The following is a 26,536-nucleotide window of genomic DNA, read 5'->3' as shown; positions in this document are numbered from 1 at the left end:
ATTCAAACTCTACCGACTGCTGACGATTCATTTTCCGGAATTGTATTGTTCCAAGCAAGACGCCATCTTGAGTCCCGCAGAGAATTGTGGGAAAGGTTGGGAAAAGCCCGCCATTTTGAATTCTAACATTCTATAGCATTTTTGCCACATACAGCACCGTATACAGTATAGTAATTGTTGTCAGCGTTTTGAGTTATTAAGTGGTTTAAAAAGCCTTCAAAAATTCACCTTTATAATCAAACAGTCTTGTTGTTTAATGGCCTTCTGATATAACGCGACTCCTAGTACTAATAGTATTATATACTAGTAGTATATAATTTATAATATAATGTATTTATAATCAATCAATAAATAATGATTTATAACCATTTAAATTTGATTATAAATAAAATGTATTTATAATCAAATTGAATGCACTTTATCTCGTAATTATATGCAAAAATATGTTTAACGCTCATGAATACCTTCCTGTGCACTCAGGAATCCAAATGTCATTTATGAAAACAGTACATTTACGTTACAGTAACAGCACTTCAAAACAGGAAGTGCACCTCAGATTTCAAAATAAAGGTGTATGAAGTCTTGATCACTTTTACCACAGAATGGTACCGTTATTCAATTGTGACTTGATCACTGCTATAATTTCCAATTACATTTAGTTCAAAAGCATAAATTATCCCTTTATATTCTAATATTTAGCAAAATGGTTCCTGTCCACACAGGTCTTGTACACCAGGGATTTCAAAATAATAATCTACTCAACATGTATTTCCTTGTAATAGTCACATTGTGACACAAGATTTCAACTCAAGACTGACTCAGCACGTTTATTGTTTCCACCTGACTCTTCCTGTTAGTAAAACAACAGATGCATTTATCAATTATGTACACGTGACCTATAAAAATAGACAGGGGAACGTGGGGGAAAGCCAGGTGCGACGTTGGCCCTCCCCCTCGTCGCTATGTACATATATGCCAGGGAAGATCATACATTAATCACATTATCAACACAAACCTGAAACTCACACATTGTAAACAACACCAACGATGAGCCACGTTAGTCGCCCCTCACCCTCCCTACCCCCCCCCAAAAACAATATATACCATATATAACGTATTTACTGACTTCAATACAATGTACACAAGTTTTACAGGTGGATGTGCTATTCACAGTTATGGCAAATTGTCAACTGAAATAACTTAATGACGAGAGGAGGCACTCTACTCAATGAAATCATTCACCTTCATAGCAGCATCTCTGCTTTTGACAATTTAAGCCTCATTTTGGAACGTGTTACATGGCATATTTGACAAAAAATATCTATTCTATATAGAAACCCTGCTGGCTAGTCTTTTGATTAGAAAAATAGGCGCTTTTAGTACAAACGCTGCGGGTCGGTGAAATGCATGTGGAGCATATTCAGTGCACGATGACAAGCGCTAACAAATATGGAAGACGTGGCTCAGTGTGTTGGACAGCCCTTGGAACCCGGCGATGCATGAACAGCTTCCTGTCAAAGGAAAAGCAGTACATCGTGTCGGTGACCGCAAAGTGTGTGTGTGTGTTTTGTGACATTTAGAATGAGGGCGTTGATAAACACGGCACGGTACTGTCTTAGGCACGGGGTGTGGTTGAGGATCACAGTGAGAGTAGGTCGGCGGTTGTCGTTCGTCATGTCGTGCAGCCGACGCACTTGTATGCAAGGTGAGGTGCGCCTGAGCGCATCATTGTGGTCCAGAAACGCCGGCGCCCTTAGTCTTCCTGACGGCAGCCAGGTGATGGCCGTGGACCAGCTGCTTGCTGGGGCTTGGGGCAGAGGTGCCGCCGCCCGTGGTCTGCGGAGACGAGGAGCTTCTGGCGGCATTAAAAACGGGACCGGCGCCGGAACGGCCCATTGAAGGCTGCAGGGGGCTGGACATGGCGAGGCCTGCTGCAAGTGCAGACAGCATCAGGTTGCAAGCATCATGCATGTTTGTTTTTTCAATAGGGCTGTCAAATGATTAAATCAAATTAATCAGTGTTCAAATGAATTAATCATGATTAATCTCCATTTGCCCATTTTGACTATTTTATGGTCAGAACGCTAAATAATGTTTATGTTTGCATTAACAGCTCCAAATGAACAACAAATGTACTTAACGTGCTACCTTTGAGAGTTCTGTTTTTAAATTTTGGCTTCATAGCTAACCTTTGGAAACACTGTAGCCGTAGGCGGCGTAGGCTGCTGCCGAGGCGGCCGCCGCGCCCGCCATCGCGCCCGCCATGGCCGCCGCGCTTCCCGCCGTCGACTTGCGGCCGCGCCCTTTGCCCCCTGTCTTGGGCCCACCTCCGGATCCTTTAGGACGTCCCCGACTGCGACCCGACCTGCCTCTGCCTGGGCTGATTACGTCCGAGGCAGAAACACCTGAACGATTGAGGGAAAGGTAGACCAAAGTACATAATATTATTTGCAAATGTGCAGTCTGGGTGTTTTATCCATTAATTAAAGTCGATGAGATATTACGACCAAATTATTTATTAAAGTATAACCAGAAAATATAAAAAAAGCAAAATTAGCAGTAAAGGAGGAGAACCCACATAAAACACATATGAATCTGATCTACTGCTGACGGCTAGTGGTGACCCAAGACTTTTGCACAGTGCTGTCCATCAACACTGTATTGTGTACTACAAAAACAGAGAACAAAAAGCCAATTTCCATATTGTCAAGGTACTATTGTGTGTTAAATACGCCAGCAGCTTCTCCAGCTCTCCTGCTCCGCCGGTCCCTTTCTGACAAATGTTTACTACAAGCACAGGCTCGGGGGTGGGGGCGGGGGGGACAGGTGAACTCACCGTTCATGTTGTCCGAGACGGAGCCGGACACGGATGCGGGGGAGCTGGTGGCACGGGACTGCTGCGCGGACGACAGCGGCTCGTCCACGATGACCAACATGTCGCTGCTGCTCTCGTCGGCGTCGGCGTCCGGCGGCAGCGAGCCGGGCTGAAGCTCGCTGCTCAACGAGATCTGTTGGCCGACAGGAGCACACAAAGACACGCACACAGGCTGGGGGTCAGCGCCACGGAGGGGGCAAGGGGCAAGAGGGGCGGGGGGGTCATAGCAAGGGACCGGTTCCATAAAGACACCCGTAGAGAGGGACCAGAGTGAGGAGTGAAGTGGAACGCAATGGAGAAGAAAATGAAAAGGAGGAGGAAGTAAGAGCAGTAGGGCCGCAGGAAAACATGAAAAACACACAGAACAACCATTAAAGTTGGAATTATTATTATAAGTCCAAATATTATGGAATCATTACGAGAAGATCATTTATACATAAAGAAAGTTGAAATAGTTGGAAAAAATAGCGGCTGCAATTTTACAATAATAAGGTCAAAATATTAAGAGCAAAAAGAGAATAAACTGGTAATATTACGAGGAAAAATAACGTCATTTTGGTAGCTTAGAGTTGAAATATATCATGAGAAGAAAGGGACAGGAGGATGAAGTGAGAGCAGAACTTGATGAAGAGTTTATGGATGCGAGCCACGCCTTCGTAACGCCTCACCTCGCTGAAGGGGCTGGGCATGGCCGAGTCCATCTCCACGCTGAGGAAGGAGTCGTCTCCGTCCGCAGACAAGTTGGAGTTATCGGCCGAGGGCGCGTGCGAGATGACCAGGTTGGTCTCCTTCCTCTTCTTGTTCTCCGACTCCTCCGTCTTCTTCTGTCAACCAAGAGCAGGACATCAGGTGATCCAATACAAAATAATGCCAATAATTCTCTTGTTATTATTAGTGAAGGCAGCGACTTCTCCTGGAAGGGAGACCGCAGGGAAGATCTGTCACAAGGACCACCGGCCAGATTGGGAGGATATCTGATATATGATTCCCCGGAGGAACATCTCTAATGATTCCCTGACCTCACATGTCGCTTCAACGTCACTTGTATACCATCAAGCGCACCATCTGAACAGATTTAATTACGGAGTCACATTATCAGCTCAAGGGTGAACCTTCACAACAGTGGACATTGAGAATGATCGGAAAAATACACAATATTTTTTCCAAAACGTTCTGCTCCTCAAGACCAGTATGGTAACAAGAACCTTGAACACATTTGGATTTGACCAAGTGTACCTGAAGATGATTTGTCCTAATCCAGTATCATGACATTACTGCTATCAGAAGAACCGGAGTACATAGGGGGAGGAGCCACCCGCTGTGGCCCAGCAAGGTGCACTGTATTTGGACACATGCTCCGAGCAGCCGGTGCAATGCTACAGAGGTTTTTGTGTGCTTGTGGGTTTTCTTTCCCTCCTTGTGGAATTTTGGTACAATTAGCACACAAAATGTCTTCTTAGGAAATATAATGTACAAAGATCATTTAAGAAGAAAGCTGAAATATTTGGAAAATGTAAAAAACAAAAAGAGTGAAGCCTAATGAATACTAATAAGCTTCTTCACCAATATGACAAAGCTGAGATGCTATAGAACAGGGGTCTCAAACATGCGGCCCGCGGGCCGAATGTGGCCCGCAGGACACTAGTTTGAGGCCCCCGTCTTCATATGAAAGTTTAATGTTAGTGCGGCCCACGCAAGATTTATATGGATGCTGTATGGTATCATGTACCCAGAAAAATTATTATGTTTGATTAATGTTCATGTTAAAGGTTAAATAACTGTTAATAGATATGCTCCCTATCCGTGTGGAAGTGGTAAGTTTTTGGCTATTTAAGTTGAAAGGAAATAACTTGAAGGCTACCGTTTAGGTCGCTAGCTCTCTAGTTTGCGAGTTAGCATGTGTCTCAAGACCCTGCAGTTGCGCAATATGTTGTAAATAAAAAGAGTATAAATGTGACTATAGTCGTGTTTTGTCATGTCTACAGGGCTCTAATAATGCTTTGTTCATTTTAATCTGAAAAAAATAATTTGTCTACCCACCAACTATATGTGGTTTCTTAAGTTTTTATTATTTGCCGTTTTATTATTATTATTATATTTATTTATTTATTACTGATTGATTGATTTTCTTTATTCTTGATTTGTTTATTTATTTTTCATCTTATTTTGTGTAGAAAAATAAAAAGTAAGATATTTGAGAACAGTGGAATGTTTTATCAGAGCTTTTCTTGTAGAAAATTGGAACCAAAGCAAAGTTTTTTTAAATTTTTTTGTTTTTAATAAATGCGTTTTTTTGTTTTTTTTTGAAAACCTGATGCGGCGCAGTCTCACCCAGACCCGAGCTCCAGTGGCCCCCAGGTAAATTGAGTTTGAGACCCCTGCTATAGAACTTCCTAGCACATCGATACGTGTTGGTTCACCAAATATCAAAGTTGCATCTTTCATTTTTCTCGATGTGACCCTCGCTGACATGGTCTTACCTTCTCGGCGTACTTCTCCCTCTTCCTCTTGCGCTCCTTGACTTTGCTGCTCTCCTCTTGCTGTCGCTTCTCCTCCTGCCTCTGACGCACTACAGGGGGCGACAGTCCAAAATAACCGCAGATCTTTCACGTCTGTGTTTGATCATCAGCACTCACGTTTCTTCTCCAGCTCGTCATCATCCAGCAGCAGGCTGACCACCTCTTTGGGTTTGAGCGTGTCGGGTTTGAAGTTGCCGCCAGAGATCACTACCCTTTGGATCTGACCGCACGGAAGAAACATAAGCGAAATGTAATTTACCACTTTTTTTTTTATTTTTACAGTGAATGACGGCAGACCTCGCTCTTCTCCTTGGCGCGCTGCAGAATGCGCTCCTCGATGGTCCCTTGGCAGATGAGCCGATAGACGGTCACCTGCTTGGTCTGACCCAGCCGGTGGGCCCGGTCCATGGCCTGCTGGTCCACTGTGGGATTCCAGTCGCTGTCATAGAAGATAACCTGGAGGAAGACCAGGACGGGTGAGTCCCCCTGAGACCTCACTGAGCTGCTCTTTAACCTGACAGATGTCGCTGGTTAGCCATCGCTTCCACGTCTTTTGTCAGGGAATGTTAATTCCACTTGAACTCACGGCAGAGAGAGCGGCAGATTAGGTCAAAACGTGTTAAATGCAGATATTGGCTTTGAAGGTGAGTTCAAGCGCTGCGGTCAACCAAAATGGAGGATTGTTACATTTGTAACGGCATAGAATTTAGCAGGTTTATGCAAAAAGATACATTTGCCCATGAAACCATGTGGTAGGGTGGCGCGCACACACCCTTTTTGGTGCAAATCTGGACAAAAATGCTGCTATATGATCGTTTTCCTTTTGTCAGAGAAATTACAGTTGTCCCTCGTTTAATTGGTTCCATTCATTCATTCATTTTCTACCGTTATTCCTCATGAGGGTAATAGGGGGTGCTGGAGTCAATCCCAGCTGTCTTCAGGCGAGAGGCGGGGTACACCCTGGACTGGTGGCCAGCCAATCACAGGGCACATATAGACAAACAACCATTCACACTCACATTCATACCTATGGACAATTTGGAGTCACCAATTAACCTAGCATGTTTTTGGAATGTGGGAGGAAACCGGAGTACCCGGAGAAAGCCCACGCATGCATGGGTAGAACATGCAAAATCCACACAGAAATGGCTGAGGGTGGAATTGAACCCTGGTCTTCCAGCTGTGAGGTCTGCGTGCTAACCACTTGATCACCGTGCAGCCTACTAATCGGTTCCAGACCCAACAAATTCATTTCTGCAACACAGGATTCAATATTAATAAATGCGTTTTTATATTTGGACATTTTTAACATTGTTAGAGCCCTGTATACATAAAATAACACCCCTATAGTCACCAATTCACTCATATTAGTCATCGTTTACTCTAAGCTAGCTAGCTAACCAGTGAGACCCAAATCTACTTTTTTCCTTTGGATGGAAGTGTGGTGTGTGCAGGGAAGACTGGAAGAAAAGTAGTAAAAAAAAACATAATTGTTACTGCCGCCACACTTCTCAACCCATGTGAAAGATTCCAAACTCAATCATTCAGACATTTGGCATTCCTGGTAAATTGCGCTATCATGCGATTTGTTAGCATGCTCGCAGTTAACATTGTTAGCATGCTAACATTAGCACAGTATCATTTTCTGCCATTTCGATGAGTATTAACATACGCAGACACGTAGCGCTACCATGCTAGGTGTTACATGCTGATGTCGACATGGTAGCATGCTAATACTTTGTCAAATGTCAATAAATGCTGACTCACCGTGTCTGCAGCAGTCAGGTTAATGCCCAGCCCGCCGGCCCGGGTGCTCAGCAGGAACACAAAGATGTCCGTCCTATTGAGGGGCAGCGATAGGGCAGTTACATCACATGGTCAGGCGTCATGAGCCATAATGTTGCAATGTCAACTCCAATGAAACTGGATGAAAAGTGGAAAAACTGATGGAACAAACATAATGTCCACATGACTGTACATGACTGAAACTGGTGTTGAACATGAAGTTGACATGCGGAAAACCGGCCTGCAGCTGTGCATCATTATCATAATTGGAAGAACTTTTGAACCTACAAGGGGATGCCCAGTAACGTAGACCAGAACATGTAATACACAACACAACGACACTTGCACACATAAACACACACAGGGGTCTTTACTGCTCCCTCCACATTCCTCTTGATGTTTGCATTCTGCAAGAAACACACACAGGTCGGCTTGGCGTGCACCCACCGACTCTGGAAGTCCGCCACCATGTCTCTGCGCTCGGAAATCTTGGAGGATCCGTCCAGGCGCATGTAGGTGAGCTTGCGGTACACCATGTACTCCTGGAACGCACCAAGCAGGAAGAAGGAGTGAGCGTACAGGAAGTCAAGCCTTGTCTCAGGTGGCTGCCACGTCTCTGATTGGTTTCCAAATGAGGTGGTCAAAGAGAACTTTCCTTTCCACTTTCTCATGCACTCCAAATTATTATTAAAGTTTTTAAGAAATGTACTTAAATATATATTGTATATAAAATTGGCTTTAAACCTGCACTTCAAACCAAAGATGCGGGTCACCACTTAGATATATTATGTATTTTTTTTTACATTATGTAACAATTAATTCATGTATTTATCGATTAGCATCCGAGGCCCATTAGTTTTTTTTTATAAGCCCCGCCCCGCTTTTACTCATGTTTTAACTGTGTATTAACCAATGAATGTTGTATTTTGGTGTGTCTTCTATTCTATTTACTTGCTTTATTCAACTTCACTCTTCTGTAAAGTGTCTTTGAGTATTTTGAAAAGCGGTATACAAATAAAATGTATTATTATTATTATTATTTAAGAAATCTTGTCACTTTTAATATTGTTTTCCTTTGTGCTCTACGTGCTCACCAGACAGCGTGGCGTGATTTAAAAGCTCCTACCATTAGCGCATCTTTGATCAACTCATCTTTAGGAATTCCTGCCCGACTCAGACATCTTCAGCTCAGACACGCGGCCACATTCCATCTTCCCGATTGTGTGCACGTTGAAGAGCAGGGGTCACACGGCGGTGATGAGGTGACATGTTGATCTCTCTTTAAGCGTCCTAACACCTGTGCCCGCCCCTCCGCCCTTCCCCTGACGCTCTTGATGGACATCAACACCCACCTCTCCAAGAATCATTACAGATGATAGCAACCATTTGATACTAGGCACCCCCCCACATCCCACCCCTTCTCCAAAGCTCCATCACAACACGGCCTGCCCTCGTCAGGCTCCCATCTGTTCCGAGTGAAGGCAACAACATTACGGGCCATTAGAAAAAGAAAAAAAAAAACACTCTTGGATTTGCTTTTTGATTTCTTGCCAGCAGGGTTGAAGCCTTCAGCAATCAAAATCCATCAAAAGTGATTATTAAGTTGGTAAAATGCTACATTTTTAACACAGCAGGGGTGCGTTGACTATATATGCCCTAACAGCACGCCTCATCTTTTATATAAGACTGTTCCTGATTTATTGTTTTTTTTGTTTAGTCTTGTACACATGGATGGGTCAGGTTTTAAAGGTCATAAAGTTCTTTTCAGAGATGACGGGGCGGACAATAAAAGTATGCCCCGACATAAATTTGTTGAGGACAGCAGTAGGATTCCTCATTTAATATTTTCATAGAGCATAGAAACTCTGTTTATGACCTTCTAAATACACTTTTAACATTACTAGAGTCTTGTAGACATGAAGTAACACCCCTATAGGTACCTTTCCACTTGTATCACTCAATGTAGTAGACACAATAATAGACAATAAGCCATCTTAATTAAGATAAGATAAACTAACACGAGGCGGCACGGCGGTCGAGTGGTTAGCGCGCAGACCACACAGATAGGAGACCAGGGTTCAATTCCACCCTTGGCCATCTCTGTGTGGAGTTTGCATGTTCTCCTCGTGCATGCGTGGGTTTTCTCCGGGTACTCCGGTTTCCTCCCACATTCCAAAAACATGCTAGGTTAATTGGCCACTCCATAGGTATGAATGTGAGTGTGAATGGTTGTTTGTCTATATGTGCCCTGTGATTGGCTGGCCACCAGTCCAGGGTGTACCCCGCCTCTCGCCCAAAGACAGCTGGGATAGGCTCAGCCAAAATGAATGAATGAATGAATAAACTAACACGTTAGCATTGACAGCACACTTCCTGGTTTATGCCTTCCAGTGTCAAGTTAACAGGATTAACATGACTCTCTGTGTCATGAAGTAGTGGGAAAAAGTCCTCCTCATCCGAATCATACCACATCATTCATGAACCAGGAAGTAGCTTGCCTGCCAACAGCACTTTTAGCAATTTAATTGGCGGCCACTGCGCTCGCCTCAGCAACATTCTAGTCGATAGCGTGGCTAAGACTTTTGCAGAGTGTTAAGCCGAGCTTGCAGGCAGACACAGATGGAGTCTTGTGTTTTTGGCCCTCTAAGCAGCCAACTATTCAGTCAGCTTGATCCCAAATTCAGGCGTTTTGCAAGAACTCCAAGAACTCCAAACACCCCGTGAGAACCCCGCTGTCAGCACCGACACAGTTGGGTTGCAGCGGCCCAGCAGCAGTGTTATTCTTCTTCAGGCCACCTAGTTCTCCACGATCCATCACCTCCAGCAACATGATGTTTGCAAAGGCTGGGGTGGGATAGGGTGGGGTGGGGGCGTTCGCTCTTTCTGTCTCCAAATCAACTCCATCTGCAGAAGTGTCACTGCTGCTGTGTGATTCTCATAGCGGGCCTCTTTAACCCATTAGCGGAGGGGACGCTGTCACCGCCATCCATTATGACGGTATGAGGTCACTAGCAACAACACGCCATCTTGGCGTTCTCACCTCCGACGTGAGATACTCCCAGAGTTTTCCAGACACACAGGAAAACGGCCCTTACCAGCGTGGGGCCGGCTGCCCCCTGGCCATCCAAGATAATGGAGCCGGGCTCCATTGTGATGTTTGCGACAAATATGGAGGCAACAACAGATTGGGGCAAGAAAAACATTCCTAATTGCTGTACTTTATCTTATTCCCCTCCCTTTTCTTGTGCTCAATCGCTTTCTCCCTTTTCAACCCCCGAGGCTACTTGCCAGTCCCGTCGCCGCTCTCCACCCCACCCAGCTGGCTCCCTCTCGCTCCCCTCCAGATGAGACCCCGCTAATTAACCCCGACCTGCTAATTAGCTGCCTAATGGCAGCACTAACGAGGGACAGGCAGGCTGATTAGGCAGGAGCTTCTACCGGTGGAGGTGAAGCACTTAAATGACAAGCTTCGGGATGGGGGGGGGGGGGGGGGGGTCACCTGACAGCTTAAAGCAGGGGTGTCCAACATGCACCCAGTTTTAATATTTAAGACAAATTCTTAAAGTAATAATATTAGAAGAAACATCCATCCATTCATTTTCTATATCACTTTTATGAGAAACTAAAGTAAATAAAGTTGCTATTTTGGAGAACTTAAGTTGAGGAAAAAGATATAATATTACGGGAACAAAGTCTAAATATTATGGAAATAAAGAGTCATCATATTACAAAAACTACATTGACAAAGATCATTTAAGAAGAAAGTGGAATTATTCTGAAAAATTAAAAAATGAACAAAAATAAAGTCTAAATATTAAGAAAAGAAGTGTGTGTGTGTGTGTGTGTGTGTGTGTGTGTGTGTGTGTGTGTGTGTACCTCCAGCAGGTCGATCATGCGAGTCATTTGGGAGTAGATGAGGACTCGGTGTCCCTGCGCCTTTAGTCGACTCAACAGGACATCCAAGGTGTGAAGCTTGCCGCTTTCCGTGATCAGACTCTCCTTATCTGCAGGTGGGGAGGGGGGTGAGAAGCATCAATTCCCAACACGAGAGCCTCGGCAGCCATCTTTATTCAGAGGTCATCCACAATCTGCTAATCAATGCCAGTCTTCAATAAGCTCTATTCTTCAGGATAAAGGTCCTTTCACCTAAGGAGATCAGCTCAGGGTTCAATCCTCTTAAAGCAGCCTCCACTCGGCTGATGGGTTAAAAAAGCCTGTGCCCTTATTGAGCGGGCCGCTAATCGGAGCGAGAAGCAGGAGAAAGTGTATGATTTACTCTGCAGTGGCACAAAAGAACAAACGTGTAACGGGGCAGTTGGTGGTTGGAGGTTAGAGAGCAGCCTGAGGCCCGCTTGATGAGGACTTAACGTCAGCTGGACAATGGAGGGGTCGAGTGAAGGGGCGAGGGCCGCCACCGACCCGCTGACGGACACACTATGGTCCGGAGTGTGACCGGGCCCGGGGACGGGTGACAGGGTCAGGCTAGGGTTACGAGACAGTCCCTACGGGAGAACGATCACGAGTCTTAGAAATGATATCCAGAATTATTCCAAATGATGGACAAGGATTGTCGAATAAACATAATTTCCTTCAAACTGTCAATGCATCACAGGTGGTATGCCCAACGGACCCCTATGAAGACCAACAGGGTCTTGCCCCCCCCCTCAGTGGCAGCATTCTATGCTAATGTGCACTCCTACTGAACCGTGACCCGTGACCCTTTAGTGCAGCCACCCCTGCAAGGTCAGGGCCTGTCGAGGTGTTAAAGAGGAACTAATAGAAGCGATGAACAAGAGGGAAACACCCTGGGGGGCTATTGAAGGGTCTCACCTCCGGGTCAATGGGCTAAGTTCAGGTCGACGCGGGAAAAAAAGGGGGACGAGTTAAATTGTGAGGGACGGCGATATGTACGCACGTCTGAGAAGAAAGACTTCATTGTCAAGGTACATCAACATCGACCTACTTAGTAGTGAAAAAGAAAATACCTTTATAGTCTTTAAGACAGAAAAACAGACCTACGATTGACGGAATTGGACAATGAAAACACAACATATTGGGTTTCACAAGACGAGATGACACACGAGATCGGTCAAAGGAGATGAGACTAGATTTTAACATGTCTTTTTAGAATAGTACAATAAAAAAAAACTCATTTAATTTCTACTACGTTACATTCCATGTGTATGCTAGCAGCCCCGCCTCCACCCACAAAGATACTGTTGTTCAATGGAACAAAGGCACCAAGGTGCTGAACGAAACGGGCGGCGTGAACCCTCTTCCCGTCTGTTTGGAGGCGAGAGACGAGGAACGCTTGTTGCACATGGCAATATATGGAAGCCGGCAAAATGATTCATTTTCATTTGTTGTGTGATTTACATATTTATTACCGTCCCAGGCCTTGTGCACGTAAGTCACGTTTTAATCTGGCGAGATGGTTGTGACACCCGTGGAATCTACTGACGTTTCTCAACCCCAGTCACCAATCTATTACATTGAAGGCCGCCCACCCCCCGGAAGAGGTGGAGTGCGCCACAAAGTTTGGAGGTAAACAAAACTCTGAACACATTTAACATCTTCTTTTCATGTTTGTGTCTGGATCATGAGCCCCTTCCCTTTGGGCAACATTTAGTAAGAACAAGCAGATGACTTCCCAGCGCAGCGAAGGAGCACGTGACATGGAGGCAGAGGTGGGCGGGTTCAAAACGCTTAGCTTGTTCGACCACTGGACACCATCAAGTCAAGCCAAGAAGATGAATCAATGTTGGGAGGGTTTTTTTTTAAGGGGTTCTGTGGCTCGTCTGGACCCACCATTGCACTTATGGTTCATATTATATAACACAGTAACCTCATGGCTGCGGGGAAATGCAAGACCGCTGGGCAAAAATACATGAGTAAACTTGGGAGGGAAAAAACCCCAGAGGAACATTTATGCCAGAGACGGTCATAAACCATGACACGATTAATGGGAAGAAACATTTGTTTGATCTTTGCATCAGATTTTCTTCATAAATTTCATATGGACATCAGAGTGCATATTTGCTTGTTGGTTAGGAGACAAATGGACTGCCTACTAAATTGGGCAGCACCGCATATTTTGGTCCCATGCAAGAACAAGTGCTGTACTATGTGCTGTAGAAGTACTATGAAAAATACATAACATTATCGAGACATGACAATACACATACAAGATTAGTGTGCCAGGAATTGTGCAAAAGCAAATGAACCAAACCATGCCAAAATGACGGCATGGGGAGACCCCGCCCCAACAACACAAGCAAATCCCATTTGGTGTCACACCACTCCGCCGTTGCCATGGCAACACATATCAAGCTTCACCACCTGCCCCGCTTTCACAGCACCCCCCCCACTCCAATCCAGCCTAACAGGGGTGTTGGCCCTCCCGCCTCCTCCTGTCCGTGCCTCCTGCTGGCAGATTAGGCAGCGCTCCCTCTCTCCCCGCCACATCCTCCAGCTCCTTCGCCATCCTCGCCACCCTCCCAGCCGCCACTCCCTCCCCTCTGCTGTCTGTCCCCTGACGGTGTAATCCAATCCCTGTAGGGCCAGAGCCAGAGGCCTGACACGGTCCTGACCCAATTAGAGGCCTGCTGCCAGCTAATTAACCCCGGCCCAGCCCCGGTGCCTGGTGCCTGATACTCCCAAACTCACTACGCTGCTAATTTCATTAATATGACACGACGCTCTTCTCGTCCTGTTCTGCACCCCCCACCCCCCCACCCCCACGGGCCAGGAATGGGGCCAAACTGGAAAAAAATGTAATGGGGGACGGCCTGATGAACGATGATGGATGGTGGGTTATGTGAGAAAGAGAGACAGATGGGGGTCGATGGCGGGCCCTCACTGTATAATGATACATTACACTGTAATCAATAAGTCAATGGGCAACACTTGTTCGCCACTGCTGATGATGGAAATATCAGCTCACTGCTACTTGGCCGCTATTGACGAGGACCTCAACTTAAACTTAATTTCCTGGTGGAGGCAGATGCCGGACACTTTTGGATGCCGGAGCTCCCCCCACCTCAATTTTTTTAAAAAATCGCACACCCCCCACGTATAACCCCGACGCCGCTGCCTTCCCCACTAACTGCAAGGAAGACAAAGTGAGAGGACTTCCATGGTCTGTCATTAGGGTCAATCATAGTGGCTGTGGGAAGCACACTAGTCCTGTGTGCATCACGTGGGTACTGTCGCCCCCTTCAGTCTGCATTGGGATGTGCACCTGATAGTACTTTCTTGCTATTTGAGTATTATTATTAGAGATGCACTATATTGTTTTCTTTTCAAACAAATACAGATAACTCTCAGCGGTCCTGATAACCTTTTTGACATTTTAAATTATTAAACTGTAATTTGTACACACCCGGAGGTAATAAGGATTGAAACGAATTTGCATTTGACCAATGTGTCCTTATCAAATGACATGATGTAGAACCAGAGCACAGAGCAGGAGGACTGACTTGCTGTGGCCCAGAAAGGTGCATCGTATTGGGGCAGCTGCTGTGATACATCTGGCACACAAAATGTCTTCCTCGGAAAGTGAAAGTTTGTTTACAAGTGAGCTGAGGGGACGCTATGACATCCGTTGACATCACAGGCAGGAGGGGAAAAAAAGAAGCGCTTAATTTGCTTACCTGCACAGTAAAGGTAATCTCACCCCAGTGGAGGTTTTTATAATTATCATGTGAGCTATTTTAAATGTTATCTGAATTATCGTATGACACCATAATAATTTCTTATAATTTCTTTCCATAATTTCTAACATGCTTACTTGCACATTTTGAATTCCACAGACGGGACGGCGGTGCCAGTTAAATGCGGCTTTAAAAAAAGTGATACCATGTTGTTACGAGCCCGACTCTATCAGAGCGCTTCCTGCCATTTTGCCCGGAGAGCCGAGTTCCTTTGAAGGAACAGGAAGGCCGAGCTGCATTTCCCCACAAGGAGTCAGACGGGACTCTCTCTCCCGTGGCCTCCTGATTGATGCCTGATCCTTTCAATGCTTGCATATTTCCTCTCATCGCAGCGCTTATGATAGCGGTACAAAAAAAAAAAATTGCCTCTCTACTGTGAGAAGGCCATCATTTTGTGGGGGAGGAGGTTCTTCGAATTACCGTAACGCGAGCAGGAGCCGCCGAGACAGCGTGGACGGTTATTTCTGTGGCGCCGCCGGAATGTTCCGCAAGCAGATTTCCTTTCATACTGGTGATGTTTCTCATTTAAACACAAAGAGGCTCCGTGTCGAGTACAGCGGACCCTTGGAGAACATCACTTGGTCCGAATCTTAACTCAAATGGATGCTAACCAAATCCATTTTTCCATAAGAAAACCAATGAATCCCTTCCAGAAAGCCAAAAATATAGTCGTTATAGACATGCAGAAATCAATTGAAAATGCGTATGAATGATGAATGAACATTTAAGGTTTCTTTTCCCTTGACGTGGCTGTTCCCAAAGACACGATGTGGCGGCGCGATCAACACCTTCCTCTAAACATCACCTTCCTGTTTTGCCTTGAATGATTTGTGGAATTCAATTGACTCTCACGGCAAAACAGGAAGGTGGTGTTTTGAAGAGGAAGGTGTTGATCTCGCTGCCGCATGGTGTCTTTGGGAACAGTCACGTCGTCAATGAATTGTAAAAGTCGAAAAACGGGTTGTGCGTTAACATCGTTGAGAGCCAAGTGCTGAGTGATAATATGATATGAGTGATGATATCTGACTTCCAGTTCCGGTTACCATTTTAATAACAAGCTAAGGATGCACGCAAGGGCGTTTTGTGATGGAAATACACAGGTAGACTCGTGCAGTGTATTCATAACACGACAAAATGCGGGTATTGTACGCTAACTGGAAAATGTATACCAAAATTTTGGTGTAAATTTTCAACGTTAACCAAAAAAAACACGCTAACCAAGATTCCACTTGGTCATGGGTATGTGACATCCCGCCAATTGTGTGGAATTAATAACGGATCAGTCGTGTCATGACGCATTTAAGGCCAAATGTAGTGCAGTACAAGTTGCAACCAGCAGAGGCACTGTTGGGTGAGTTTGGACCTACTAGAAGAACACTACAAAACACACCTGCATTGTTTTGTGACTCGGTTATATAAGCTTTGTTTGTCCAGTCATAGTTCATTGTACTTTTCTTAAAATTAATGTTAAAATCTCATCTGGCCTCGTTCTCGTGGCCGCCCCTAGTCAGTACGATAAGGTAATACGACCAACAGTGAAAGACTAAAAGACTAAAGAACCTTGAAAGATGGCAGCTCCGACTGTTTTTTCCTTTCTTCATTCCTAATCCGTCCCAATTAGATTCTGTCGTCGATATCAGCAGGCAGCCGCACTCACGCTACGGCGCTGAAAACAAACAGTCACTCGTTTGTGACAAAGGTGTGTACGGGGTAAGGCTGGGAAACTTGGGACCGGGCTACTGTACATATCTGAGCCTTGATGTGGCAACAATGTGTTCGGCGAAGGACGGGTGTCGCGGCGTTGGGTCACTTCCTTCCTTCTTAGGCTGAGAAAGGAACGGTAGACCAGGACGCACCGAGAGGAGGTCCAAGCCCTATTACTCATTCAGCTGACCACAACGAACCACCAGTCGGGACTGGCTGAGACGGACGGGAGGCATTAAGCGTGAGAGAGCCTAAAGAGACACCTCACGTCCCTGAAGGCACGCACGCACACACACGCACACACACACACACACACACACACACGGCATCTAATAGTGTTACCTAACGAAACACTTGAACAATGAGCAGCAGATAAACTTCCTCGCTTTGTCCGCCTCCTCGTGACTTCACAGGAGCACTCAGACGGGTTCTCACAGACACGCAAATACTTGTTTTGTTTTCTCACTTGGACGCATTCACGGGCAAGTGGAAACAACTCTAAGTGTTTGTGGGGGGCTGAGGGGGGTTATTGATGGTGTTATTATTTTCCGTGGGATAAAGCGACTGTGGAGTGAGCCGGCCAGTTACAATAACGGCATTAAATGAAGGCGGCCAAACCTTCCAAGGGAAAATAAAAAGGCTTGTTGCAGGTTAGCTGCTATTTCTCACTTTCAGTTGTAAAAGTCTTGGAGACGCAAGGAGACCCAACATCATGGCCTATGCCGATACAAGTACCTACACCAGGGCTGTCCAAACATACGGAAACATGGATGGATGCAAGGACCACTTTGATATTTTGTATTTGAGGCTATTTAGAGAATATTTAAAAGAAAAACTGCATCTCAGCTTTTCATAAAAGTAAAAAATAGACTTATTATTTGTTAGCTCTTTCCCATTTTTGCTGTTTTTTTATTCTAATAATATATGGAATTTATTTACAGAATTTTTCCCAACCTATTTTTCCAAAAAATCACAACTTTATTTTGTTAGTACAAAACATTTTTTAATTTAATATTTCAACTTTATGCTAGTATGATGACATATTTCGTCCTCATAATATCATGTGTTTATTCTTCTAAAATGGTCTTTTTCTCTAATTAAAATACATTTTTTTCTCTTAAATAATTTTATTTTTTTTAAATAAAATTTACAGCCTTTTTTCCATTTTTGCTGTTGTGTTTTTTTATTGTCCCATTCACTATTTTTACTTGTTGTACTGTTGTAACTTTTTGTCATCTCATTGACCCTAAGTCAGTAATCATTTATGAAAATGTGATAATACAGGTCAAATCTCCTTGAACGCACCATAGTCGCAGTAGCTGTGAAACATGTCTACCGTATAACAATCCCGCCTCAAAGCTAAAAAGCTAAGATGAAATAAGCCTGGATGATGCTGTATACGCTATGTCGCCTGGCTCCTCCCCTGCTAAATCTTACCTACCTACCTTGACGTTCAAAAGATCTAATCTCGCCTCGGCCGCAAGGGCTGTGATTGGTCGGCTTGTAGTATATTGTGGCTGACTCGTTCACATGCCCAACTGCTGATTTTGACTCAACATTTACAATAAAAATGACAACACTCCATTTCTTTCTTTAACTGCCGTTGTTCACTCATGACGAGGGAAGCTTATGAGCTCATAGTTCAATGATAGCACACTTGAGTGCTAAAGCGCTAGATGCTATTGTGTCAACACCGTGTGTCCTTAAATGCAACAATGACGTGATGTAGTTCATATCACCCATATGGTATCATCACTCCAGGCTGACCAGGTACTATTAGCAAGTCCAACACTGATGCTGTTACGTAAAAATTGCAAAAACGACTTAGAAGAAGTCATTTTGTGTCTACAAGAGCAAAGAAAAGTGCACACAAGAACATGCGTGATCACTTTCCCCTGCCAAAAGACTTTCCTGTTTTTTCGCGCCGCCAAAAGAAAGCGGTCATCAACACAATGTCTGACAGAGACAGTTTTATCGTGACCGGCGAGGCCGAGCGGGTCAGCGAGAAGGGGAAGTGCTGTGTGTACGACTGCGGTGGCCTCTCTCCTCGTGCGCATCCATCAGCCGTGCATGTGAGAGGCCGGCAGCCAATCAGCCTACGCTGCGATCGCTCTCGGAGCACACGTACGCACACGTAATCTCTTGGGGGAAAAGCGTACATCGAGGGGGAGAGGACTGCTGATGCGACACTTTCGACCCTGAGCTGACCTCTTGTGGCATTTCCCACCGGCCGCGGAGGAAGTAGAGGTGTGCATGTAGGAAACGAAGCTGGAAAGTCAACCCGTGTTGATCAGTGTGGGAGCACAACAGTAAAAAGCACATTCACCGGCCACTACATTAGGTACACAAACGGCTCTCAAGTGATGCAATACAGCTGCACGTCGCTGCGAACTACAATAACTCGAGAAGAGGTTTTATACACAGTAACCCTCATTTATGGTGTTTCATTGGTTCCAGACATGATAAGCCTTACCTGGTATCCGTATGTAGGACCAGCCGTGTTGAGGGTAGAGGGCCATGACGCCGCCGGGGCACGGCGGGAAGAAAGCGCCGCTTCTCTGGCGCCAATCAGAGGCGAGCTCCGGCGTGCCGTAGAGGAAGCACTCCTTGAAGACGGTGCCCCCGCCGATGCGCGTCACCCGCCACTCGTGCTCGGCGCTGCGGTCGGTGGAATAGCGCTCCATGGGAACTGCGGTCACCTAGGAAACCAAAATCACAGAGACTTTCTTTGTCACTTGAAGTGAAGCAGGGATTTACTGACTCAGCAGGTTTTGTGTGTGTTATGTTTAGGAAATGAGAAGCTGAGCACCTACTAGCTAACCGTGTTTGTTTTAAAGGCAGCAGGAAGCCACAGCAGTCATCCCCACTCCCTTAACACACACATGTCACAGATAACAACTCCTCATTGTTCACTGGGCTTCCCACTTCCACGACCACCCAAAATGCTGGTCCGTGTTACACATAAAAACAAATAAAAACAGGCATTGCACACACAAACGTACACACACCCTGGGCGTGGTGCTGAGCAGGAACTTGGGTGGAAGCGTGGGCTGGCAGGTCCACAGCCTGGAGGTGGAGGAGCGCCTGCAGTGTATCGTCACATCCGAGTGTCCCACCAAGCCGGGCCTGAGGGCCGTGAAGACCAGGTTCTGGTGCACACGGGAGAAAGTTTTCCTGAAGCCAAAAGATAGCTAGAACGAGGCCTGTCACGATAACAGATTTAGCAGGAAGCTAATTGTTCTACAAATGAATGCAGATAAACAAGATAATTGTCAACATGATTTTGATAGCATTTATAGCACTGCAGCGTGGCGAGTACGCCCGGGAATACTTCCATTGGCTGGCAGCCCGTTCAGGACAAACCGATTGTGTTTGCTTGCTCGTTACTCCTCACCACACTCGCTTGGGCCTTGCTAGCGGCAACAAACACGCATGCACATGTCAATTAGTTGCAGCCGGAACAATTGCAGAGTTCCTTTTTATTAATTGTGCAGTTCATCAATTGATTATCTAGCTAGAAGTGCAAGTTATTATGTAAAAGTGACTTTTTCATGACGTTCTAACGGGAATATGTGTCCCTTGACAAAACCACTTTTAATGGAAAACCTTCCCGAGGCTTTGCTACACATCTTAAACATGTAGCCTGGAGCTCCGCTAACTACTATATTGGGAGTTGCACATTTGATCAATTTGCTTGTCTTTAGCGAATAGGCTTGCTTAGCATGACGTTAGCAGCGTGGCTATGCTAGTGTTGCTGTTTGTGCCCTCCTACCCCACACTGTAATGTTACTTCGCTGCAAGCGCTAGAAGGCATCGATGATGTTTGCCAAGTGTATACGGAAATGGTGGATAAAGTGCATCCGGAGTTCTTGCTTTGTCTCATTTTTCAACATGAGGAAAGTTCAGTGAGTGCATGCTCTGTGTTGTCGGCGGTCAACTGCCAACCAAAAGTGTTTACGTTAGTGACGTGCCAAACGTGTTATGTAAATGCCTGACGGTCGCAGCTTAGCAGGAGATGGAACGAGGATGCGGGATAAATTTACAGCAGCGGCGTGGATGATGGTCTTTCCTGCAGAGACATTGTGTGCTTCCAGATGCAAGTTTGATTGAGGATAATTATCTACAATGTGTGGACACACAAATGATGGATGCACAGTGCCATCTAACGGCAAAGGATAAAATGACACACACTCATTTGTCAATAAAAGAAAAAAGGCAGGAATTACCCGCAGCACGGGGCTGGTTTGTGTGTTGGGGAAGGCGGTGGGTCTGTTGACCCACAAGATGAGGTCTCTGCGAGACAGATGGTGACTCGAGGACCTCTGTGACCTCCCCCTGTTATCATCGCCTTCATTGTGGTCGTCTTCCTGGAGGTCAAAGAGCCGCTGAGAGTGTAGCCGGTACGCTGCCTTCAGAGACAGAAAAAGGGCTAACCACCTGTGGGAGGGGCCAGCAGCAGGAGGAAGGGAAAATATATTAAATACAAATATTAACTACTCTGGTTTCCTCCCACATTCCAAAAACATGCTAGGTTAATTGGCCACTCCAAATTGTCCATAGGTATGAATGTGAGTGTGAATGGTTGTTTGTCTATATGTGCCCTGTGATTGGCTGGCGACCAATCCAGGGTGTACCCCGCCTCTCGCCCAAAGACAGCTGGGATAGGCTCCAGCACCCCCCGCGACCCTCGTGAGGAAAAAGTGGTAGAAAATGAATGAATGAATAAACAAATATTAACTCATACACAACATACAATTTTTATCAGTTTCTGCAGCCTGTGGATAAATTAAAAAAAAAATATCTATTTTTTAAGCATACTTAAAATGCTTATTTTACTTTGTTATATTAAAATAGATTGGATAAGATCAACCAGACCCATCTGACCAAGTTATATTGTTATGACTGACCCACCTGACCAAGTTATATTATTATGATTGACCCACCTGACCAAGTTATATTATTATGATTGACCCACCTGACCAATATATATTGTTATGATTGACCCACCTGACCAATGTATATTATTAAAGTTATATTATTATGATTGACCCACCTGACCAAGTTACATTGTTATGACTGACCCACCTGACCAAGGTATATTGTTATGATTGACCCACCTGACCAAGGTATATTATTATGACTGACCCACCTGACCAAGGTATATTGTTATGATTGACCCACCTGACCAAGGTATATTATTATGACTGACCCACCTGACCAAGGTATATTATTATGACTGACCCACCTGACCAAGGTATATTGTTATGATTGACCCACCTGACCAAGTTGCCTTGCAGCATGAGGTTGGACATCTCGGCCGGTGACACATCGATGAAGCGTAGGAAGGCAAAACAGCTCCCTTGGTCGTCACCTGAGGTCGATACATGCATAGATGATGATGAAAACACGAAGGGGGGGGGGGTCTAACTTTGATAGCAACCCACCTCTCCTGTGAAAGAGCGACTGCTGGATGTTATTTGGGGAGAAGGGAGACAGAAGCACTCGCAGTAACCTGATGCGGAGACGCTGGGTTAGCAGGTTCTGATCAACACTACGCTACGTCTGTTAGCTTACTTGTCCTTGGCCTGGCTGTGAGCGTGGAGGAGGCCGTGGCGGTAGAGGAACTTGGACACGACGTAAGGCGTGAGGGACATGTGGAAAGGAGAGCGCGTGTCCTGCCGCTCAAACAGGTCGGGGTGATTGCACACCTGCACAAGGAAAATATAAACCAATGTGAGAGGCAACCCCAGCTTCCCGGAGCATGGGTGAAAACCGAACCGAATCCGAACCTTCCTGAACTGCATGACCAGGTTCATGAGGGACGACGTAGTGCTGTGGGCCTGCTGGGCCGTGCCCATGGAGGACTGCAACAGGTCCTCGATGGAGATCTTGTTCCTGAGGGCCTGGTAGAGCAACCTCTGGCGAGACGTCAGCTGGCAGTAGGTTAGGATTTCGATCTGGACGAGGGCGGAGGACAAAGCGGATTGCAGATTTATTCCTGCCACGATGATCAGCGTTTCGCTTCAGGTGGGAACACATATCCCCTTGCAAAAAAAATTAAATAAATAAATAAAATAAAGTGTCTCATGCCTCACTAGGAGAACAGGTAAGATTGGAGGGTAGCTAACATTGCAAGGTCTATGCTGTAATGTATCTTTGTGTAAATATGTTACAATGTGGACACCTGTGGCCTATGTACTTTTCTCCCTTTAAATTTCCTAGCTCATATTCAGGGCCGCTCGGTAGTTAAGATGGCAACAGTTTGACCCCGGAACAGACTATTTGTCTTTGCAGCACTGCAGTGGACTAATTGACTTTCATCAGGTTGGCTCCAAAAAAAGAAAAAAAAAGACAAATATGGGGGAGTGGTGAACTCTTGACTGTTTTGGGACTCCCACAGAGGGAGTGGGTGGGCACCCTGACACATAGCCCCCCCTCCAACGTGGACCCTCATTTCATCGTGTCAGCACAGGCTGGTTATTTCTACATGTTGGATTTATTTTGTCAACAAGCAGCCTGAGAGACTAATGGCGGAAAGGTGCGGGTTTACTAAGCATGATACTTTGTCTGCATCCATGTGGTACCCGTTGACAAGACACCACGGTGGTACCTCAGTTAACATCCGCCCCAGTTAGCGTGTTTTTCAGTTAACATCCAAACGTTTTGCTAAAATGTTGCCTTGCATTCGCTCACTTGTTTAGCAACCAAAATACCAATTCATTGCATTACATTATTCCCGATGGGGAAAATTGCCTTGGTTAGAGCCTGTTTTGGTTTGAGTCGGACATTCTGGAAGGGCTTAATGATGTTAACCAAGGTGGCACTGTATTTCATTTGTGAGTTTTGGATTTTAGAGAAGGAAGTGTGCGCTCTACCTTGTCTGAGAGCTCGTTCTCCACATCCTTCTTGATCCTGCGCAGCATGAAAGGCTTAAGGATCATGTGCAGTCGCGAAAGCTGGTCTGAAACATCCAAAGATTGAGAATCACAGGAATAAAAAAGGTTGTTGTAGTGTGTTTGTGGGACAAATAAACTCCCTGGAAGTCAGGGAGTACTCACTTTCATCAATGGCCGATTTGTTCTCCGCATGGCTCTCGATGTCCTTGGAGAACCACTCGTTGAACTCCTCGTGGGAATCGAACAACGTGGGCATGATGAAGTGGAGCAGAGCCCACAGCTGAGAGGGACAGTGGCGAAGGTTTTATTTATTTTTTTTAACAAAAGCAGCGGTGAGATGCGAGTTACACATGAACACTCACCTCCGCCATGGTGTTCTGGATGGGCGTGCCTGTGAGGAGCAGCCTGTTTCGACATTGGAACTGCAGGAGGATCTTCCACCGTACGCTGAAAACCAGAAGAGTGGCCAGTAATCACACGTCAGAATTATTATTTTTACTATTATCATTACACGCGATGACCGAGATGTGGATGCTTCAACCACCAAAAATGTGATCAATATTTCAACTCCTAGTTCTTAATTAGATCAAAATTTACTCATGGTCCCTCGTAGTCGTTTTAGGACCCGAGGAGACCTATCTTTTCAGGTTGTTGCGCCGAGGCTCTGGAATGACCTTCCACCCTCCCTGCGTTCGCTTGACTCTGTCGATGCATTTAAGGGTAACCTTAAAACTCACTTGTTTTTGCAGGCATACCCAGCTCAGTAGATTTAGGGTATTATGACCATCATATATTTATTTAGTCTATTTTATTGTATACTGTTTTTATGTACTGTTTTATGTCTATTTTTATTGTACATTGTTTTATTGTTTTTTTATGTGTATTTTAACCCTGTGTTTTGCCTTTTGTGAAGCACTTTGTGACTTTTGTCTGAGAAAGGTGCTATATAAATAAAACTTACTTACTTACTAAACTTACTTAATATCAACATTTAAGCCTGTTTCTTGTTGTATTACAGCTTTGATGTATTGTTCCCATTTATGCCATTTTTTGGGTTCAGTTTTAGTTCTACAATGTACTGCAGGCCAATAACATGTCCACCAGACACCATTTAGAGAGTTGGACTAATAAAACATTCCTGTTTATTAGTGATGTCCCAATCTGATATTGGTATCGGGTCAAACAGCGGGTTTCTCCTGACACCCCTGTTACTATATTCTACCTTTTACACTCTTTTAACAGACCAGCTATGCAGCTACAATATTATTATTATTATACTAATAAGCCACACTTAGGTCAATGAATTTCTGTGAACACTGTGTGAAGCCTCGGACCTAAACTAGACCCACTTGGTTTACCTGGTACTGCTTTTCAGTGCCTGTGCCTCGTCCAGGACCATGTACTGCCACTTGACTCTCTGGAAGTACTTGACATCCTGGACCACCAGCTGGTAGCTTGTGATCACCACGTGAAACGGGGCGTTCTGCGTGTAGAGCGTTTTCTGAAAGCACACATCATCAGAGGTGAAATGATGCCCCGGGGGAGCAAGGAGTGAAAGTCAAACTATTATCATCATCTCCTGCTCACCTGGCTCCAGAACTTCCGAATGACTTTGCGGTCATGAGGGTTTCCCCAGTACGGCAACACCTGAGGGACAAATGCACAGGCGAGGTATTTTCATACATTTGTCTTGGTATGAGAATCAACGTGAAGAGTCTCGGATCTTGATAACTATCATAACAACAACGCCTTATGAAAACAGAGCTGCAGCGATGTTCCCAGAGGAAACATGGAGGCATTACGTTTGATTCACTGCGTCGCTGACGAATGCGAATGTGAAAAGAATTCATGCGTGGTTCCATCCATCGACATGCAGCGCCATTCAATTGTTTTCTGTGGGTCTTGAGGAAGCTTATCTTCCAAAGTGTAATACGGTCTTTTCACACCTCATTAGCAAAATAGACGGGCCTTGATTTATTGTTCAGATGTGTTGGGAAAATGCTATACTGTGTGTGTGTGTGTGTGTGTGTGTGTGAGCACTGCCTTTAACGTGATTGTTTTGGGATGCAATTACAGTTGTGTAGTGATATTTCCACACGGCCGGCACAATACTGCCCCCTAGTGGGCAGCCGGTATGAAAGTCTGACCGCATGAAAAGCTTGAGCAAAAATATCACTGTTTGACAGTTTCATGGCATTCTAAAAGCAAACCGTCGTTTTTAAACCATATAATGTAACACAATGAAAGTGGAACATAAGTATATAAAGTAGCAAAAATAGTGTGTTAATTTTGATTTCATTAGTTACATAAACATTTGCATCATAATTAATAAATCCGCACAATGTCAAAGCACCCCTCTCTGCAGCCCCACAGTGTCCTGTCACTGCAACGCTGCATGGCTCATGATATAAAAAAGGTTAAAGTGTGATTCAAATGTTCTGCTACTATTCAAGTGTCAGACATTCTTGGTTTAAAAAATGCATTTTTTGACTGGTTATTATTTATTATACTGGTTATTATTTGATAGTGGCTGATAAACTCCCGTTTCCTGGTCATGTGACCCCTTCTCAATCACATGACTCTCCGCGTTAGTAACAGTTTCAACAGTGAGGAACAACACAGGATGTGAAAAAGTATTTCCACGTATTGGCCGCGCTGGACCTCCACTTTCTCTCACGTCGCACGAACAAAAATGTTAGCGGTTCTGAAAGCGTGACTTTTTGATACCGTGGTATACGATGAAAGCGGTGACCCACCCACGGTTTTGCTAATTCCCAGGTTTGCCCACCTTGAATTTGGGCACAAAGCGCGTGAACTCCTGATGCCAGTTGTTGAGCGTGGACGCCGGGGAGATGATGAGAAAAGGACCCCAGATGTTGTCTCTCTGTGGTTAAAAAGGACAAAAAGAAAGAAAAAAAAAGCGTGTGAATATCATATATATTTCATTAGAAATAATGGCAGCCACTCTAAAATAGAGACGACAGTAAAACCTCTGTTTTCATATTGCCTCGCTTTTTATACACCGTCTCATTAGGCTGCACGCTA

The 26,536-nt window shown here is 45.1% G+C and overlaps 1 protein-coding gene across 3 annotated transcripts in view; it reads right to left on the bottom strand.

Moving 5' to 3' along the window:
• Window positions 1-807: 807 nt before the first annotated feature.
• The window catches only part of ino80 (INO80 complex ATPase subunit), a 30,069-nt gene continuing 4,340 nt past the window's right edge, over window positions 808-26,536 (bottom strand). Inside the window, exons 14-36 of one of the 3 annotated variants that reach the window (XM_058056122.2) lie at window positions 26,280-26,375; window positions 25,079-25,138; window positions 24,850-24,992; window positions 23,854-23,938; window positions 23,654-23,771; window positions 23,471-23,556; window positions 22,385-22,552; window positions 22,170-22,303; window positions 22,040-22,107; window positions 21,873-21,966; window positions 20,822-21,032; window positions 19,604-19,744; window positions 19,069-19,294; window positions 11,056-11,183; window positions 7,627-7,721; window positions 7,162-7,234; window positions 5,692-5,850; window positions 5,512-5,614; window positions 5,356-5,444; window positions 3,544-3,699; window positions 2,837-3,047; window positions 2,190-2,405; window positions 808-1,931 (exon numbers count right to left, since the gene is read on the bottom strand). In XM_058056122.2, the coding sequence (XP_057912105.2) occupies window positions 1,726-1,931; window positions 2,190-2,405; window positions 2,837-3,047; window positions 3,544-3,699; window positions 5,356-5,444; window positions 5,512-5,614; window positions 5,692-5,850; window positions 7,162-7,234; window positions 7,627-7,721; window positions 11,056-11,183; window positions 19,069-19,294; window positions 19,604-19,744; window positions 20,822-21,032; window positions 21,873-21,966; window positions 22,040-22,107; window positions 22,170-22,303; window positions 22,385-22,552; window positions 23,471-23,556; window positions 23,654-23,771; window positions 23,854-23,938; window positions 24,850-24,992; window positions 25,079-25,138; window positions 26,280-26,375 (3,066 nt within the window). In that variant the 3' untranslated portion in view covers window positions 808-1,725. The remainder of the gene's footprint in view (window positions 1,932-2,189; window positions 2,406-2,836; window positions 3,048-3,543; window positions 3,700-5,355; window positions 5,445-5,511; window positions 5,615-5,691; window positions 5,851-7,161; window positions 7,235-7,626; window positions 7,722-11,055; window positions 11,184-19,068; window positions 19,295-19,603; window positions 19,745-20,821; window positions 21,033-21,872; window positions 21,967-22,039; window positions 22,108-22,169; window positions 22,304-22,384; window positions 22,553-23,470; window positions 23,557-23,653; window positions 23,772-23,853; window positions 23,939-24,849; window positions 24,993-25,078; window positions 25,139-26,279; window positions 26,376-26,536) is intronic. The other 2 variants (XM_058056123.2, XM_058056125.2) reach the window with 2 other exon arrangements.

The sequence above is a fragment of the Doryrhamphus excisus genome, linkage group LG19, assembly GCF_037039965.1.
Source record: "Doryrhamphus excisus strain RoL-2023G ecotype Guam linkage group LG19, RoL_Dexc_Guam_v1.1, whole genome shotgun sequence".
Classification (NCBI taxonomy): Eukaryota; Metazoa; Chordata; class Actinopteri; order Syngnathiformes; family Syngnathidae; genus Doryrhamphus; species Doryrhamphus excisus.
Note: the sequence above shows the minus strand (reverse complement) of the source record. Positions and strands in the feature narration are given on the sequence as shown.